The sequence below is a fragment of the Pseudomyrmex gracilis genome, unplaced genomic scaffold (genome assembly GCF_002006095.1).
Source record: "Pseudomyrmex gracilis isolate BER0280 unplaced genomic scaffold, ASM200609v1 scaffold_1811, whole genome shotgun sequence".
Taxonomy (NCBI): domain Eukaryota; kingdom Metazoa; phylum Arthropoda; class Insecta; order Hymenoptera; family Formicidae; genus Pseudomyrmex; species Pseudomyrmex gracilis.
The window spans coordinates 17285-20861 of NW_018022395.1; the positions used below are offsets into that span (position 1 = coordinate 17285).

The 3577-nt window shown below is 39.5% G+C and overlaps 1 protein-coding gene across 1 annotated transcript; it reads left to right on the top strand.

The window, feature by feature from the left end:
* The first annotated feature begins 477 nt into the window (after positions 1–477).
* Positions 478–1797, top strand: LOC109862451 (uncharacterized protein F54H12.2-like). The gene has a single exon (XM_020442511.1). The coding sequence runs from the start codon at positions 478–480 to the stop codon at positions 1795–1797; it is 1320 nt and encodes a 439-aa protein (XP_020298100.1).
* Positions 1798–3577: the final 1780 nt, after the last annotated feature.

Genomic DNA, 3577 nt, shown 5'->3' on the forward strand with positions numbered 1-3577 from the left:
TACGGTGTCGAATAATTTGGTGTCGAATAAATCTGTGTCGAATCGAGCGGTGTCGAATCGTACTGTGGTCAAACGGAACCCGCCCGGTTAAAACTTGCTTTAATGAATCGACCAGTAATCTCAAGAGAAAAGCAGAGGAAAAAATTTCCAGTCTAATGAAGGGAACGGGATATAAACCCTCTGCAAAAAGATTAGTGGCACAGTTTCCTCTCACAGGCCTTAACTCGCACATCTCTAAATCTTCGAAGCGTAAGCAGTGCTGCACAGACAAAAAAGTCGGAATACGTAAGAAAAAAACAGCGTTGAAGAGAACGAAAAAAGTGTCAACAAAGAAAAATCATAAGAAGAAAAAACGGAAGATAACTCGCAGAAAAAATAGCCGACGTGTTAACANGAAGCGCACAACAGCCGATATATTCTCTTAATTATTGTAAAGTCAATCGGACTCTGAGGTCAAGAACTAAAAGTAAAATAATCATGTCTTTTCTGCACACACATTCGTGCGAGTGTTCAAAGAGCGAGCTTGATCTCTTTTCTTTACCTCCTACACAAACTAGCATTGAAAGCTCGCAATGGATTTATTACAAACCTGTGACTTCTCTCGCAGACGACTCGCCCATAGAATTTGTCGTGCCAGGCCATGGCGAAGAATATCTAGATCTTACGCACACCCTACTAAGTTTACGCGTAAGCATAGATACGGTGTCAAAACCCNCTGCAACGGGATCAGCAGTCAAAGTAGGCCCCATAAATCATCTGCTACATTCGATGTTTAATCAAATCGACGTATATTTCAATCAAAAACTCGTATCTCCTCCAAACAACGCTTACGCTTATCGCGCATACATCGAAGCGTTATTAAATTATTCTTTACCCGCAAAAACTTCCCATCTAACTTCATGTTTATGGGAGGAAGATACTCCGGGGCGCATGGATGATACAGAAGGGGCGTTAAACATCGGACTTCGTAATCGTTCGAANTATTTTCAAGACAAAAACTCAGTAGATCTCATCGGACATCTTCACTGTGATGTTTTTAATCAAGATAAATTTTTACTCAACGGCGTAGAACTGCGAATGAGACTTGTGCGCTCAAAAAATTCTTTTTGTCTTATGGAAACCGCTTCTGAATCAAATTTACATATTTTAGATGCTAGTTTGCTTATAAGAAGAGCAAAGATTAGTCCTGGAATATTACTAGAGCATGCGCGAATGCTGAGCAAAACTACCGCCAAATATCCTCTTATCCGAGTCGAAGTTAAAACATTCACTATTCACTCTGGTGTTGTGGGTGAAACATTAGATAATGTAATACTCGGTCAACTACCAAAACGGATAATAATCGGATTNGTTGATAACAAAGCTTTTAACAGCGATAGAAAATTAAATCCGTTTAATTTCAAAAATTATAATATAAATTTCTTCTCGTTGTATGTNGACGGCACGCAGGTTCCCAGCAGACCTCTACAACCGTTATTTTCGCAAAATGCAAAACTATATGTCGAAGCATATCATACTTTATTTTCGGGAACTGGTATTCATTTCCTGAATGAAGGAAATTCTATAAGCAGAAACGCTTATGNTGAAGGTTACACGCTTTTCGCTTTTGATCTTACTCCAGATCTATCGGCTAATTGCGTCGGACATTGGAATCTTGTAAAACATGGTAGTTTACGCTTAGAAGTACGATTCGAAAAACCGCTTGACACTACCATTAACTGCATCGTCTACGCCAAATTCGACAATATTCTAGAAATCGACTCTTTACGTCAAGTTATCGTCGATTTTAGTGGTTAGGTTTACATTTTATCGCTATTCATCTTTTGCCATATTGTCGACGTCATCATAAAAAAAACACCGATGTAGTATAAAAGGCAGCTGGTTTTCGGGAAAAGACCACTTTGCTACGATACACGTTCCGCGCTAGGAGCAACGTACGTCATGGATATTGTCATCGACATACAAGGCTTTCGCGATGCGGATAGCAAATTTATTCCCAAGGAAGTCGCAGTTGTCGCAATCAACAGAAATATTACCGATCACTGGATTTTCTCTAATGCCGCCTTATCTCTTCTCGGAATTATCAGAAACATCAAGAAAAGAAAACAATTGGCTTACACGTTACTATCACGGCATCGAATGGAACGACGATGAAAGCAATCCTAAATATTTGGCGATTCATCTACGCGAAATTACAAGAAGCTGCCGACGTATCTACGTTAGAGGCAGCAAAAAGGTTCGCTACTTGCAAAATCTTCTCTCCAGAAATATATATAATCTGGAGACTATTTCCCCATCGTTCAAATGCTTGCCGGGCAAAGAACGATGTACTTTTATCACGAGCTTCGAGAAAGATTTAACAACTTTCAATGTGCATTAACTAACGCATATAAATTGAAGCAGTGGTTAAACGAACAGAATTCGATTAAGCAAAATCGCGGAGATATTTTTGTGCGACGTTTTCCGGACAGTGAAGTTATTTCGTCAGAAGACGAGGAAAAAGAACAAAATGAAAGTGATTGCGACAGTTTTGTAGACTGTCTAACAGGGGATGATATGACAAATAAAATGTCAGATAATTTCGCCAAAGACATTGAAATACCTACCCTCACAGTAGAAAAAACAACACAGACGGAGAACGACGCGAAGATAAATACTGACTTTGGGCAATACCTAATACCGGAAAATTACACATTACAGCCGCCGCTTACCCGCGATGAATACGCTTTTTACAAGCTCTGCAACAACTAAATGCAAAACAAATATTAATTTGTTTTCTATAATGATAGGTTTATTNTTATTTTTCGCGAGTCCGGGTGTATTGTCTCCTGAGTCTCTGCTCTCTTCTTTCTCTTCTTTGCTACTTTCCTCGTCGTCCTCCGTATCGCTTCTTCTTTCTTCTTCCTTGTCCCTTCGCGTTTCTCTTTTGTCTGGTGGGTCGTTTCTTTCGCTAGACATCTTGCTGTCCTGTTCTATTTGTTTCGCAGCCTGGCTACGCGTTAGTACTTTGTTGACAGCGGGTGGCGCGTGAATTTGCGCTTCCTCTACTATTATCTGTTTGTCTGGTTCATTTAATTCTTCTTGCGTAAACGGAATAAAATCGGGATTTTTGTTTAATTCGTAGTTCTCTGTTACGAATTCTTCGGCGTTATCTTCGACGTCAGAGTAACGCAATTCGACTTCTTTGTCTTCTGATTCGTCCTCGTCACTCTCTTCTAGCCATCGTGAAATTCGATCTGCATTTTTTGGCTTGTAAAGATTTAATAATTTGTTATTTTTAATAGGCTGACACTTTGCTTCTTCGATATTCACGGGGTTTCGTGACAAAGCATCGGCATTCACGTTGGTTTTGCCGGTTTTGTACACAACTTCGTAGTCATATTCGGCTAATTTTAATCGCCATCGGAAAATTCGCATTTGTGACTAATGTAAATTTTCGTCCATACAAGTAAGGTCTGAAATGCTTGACGCAGTAAACTATTGCTAGCGCCTTTGTTTTGTAAGTATCGTATTTGAATTCATTATCTGTTAAAGTTCGCGATGCATAAGCGATCGGTCTGTCTTTATTTATTTCGCC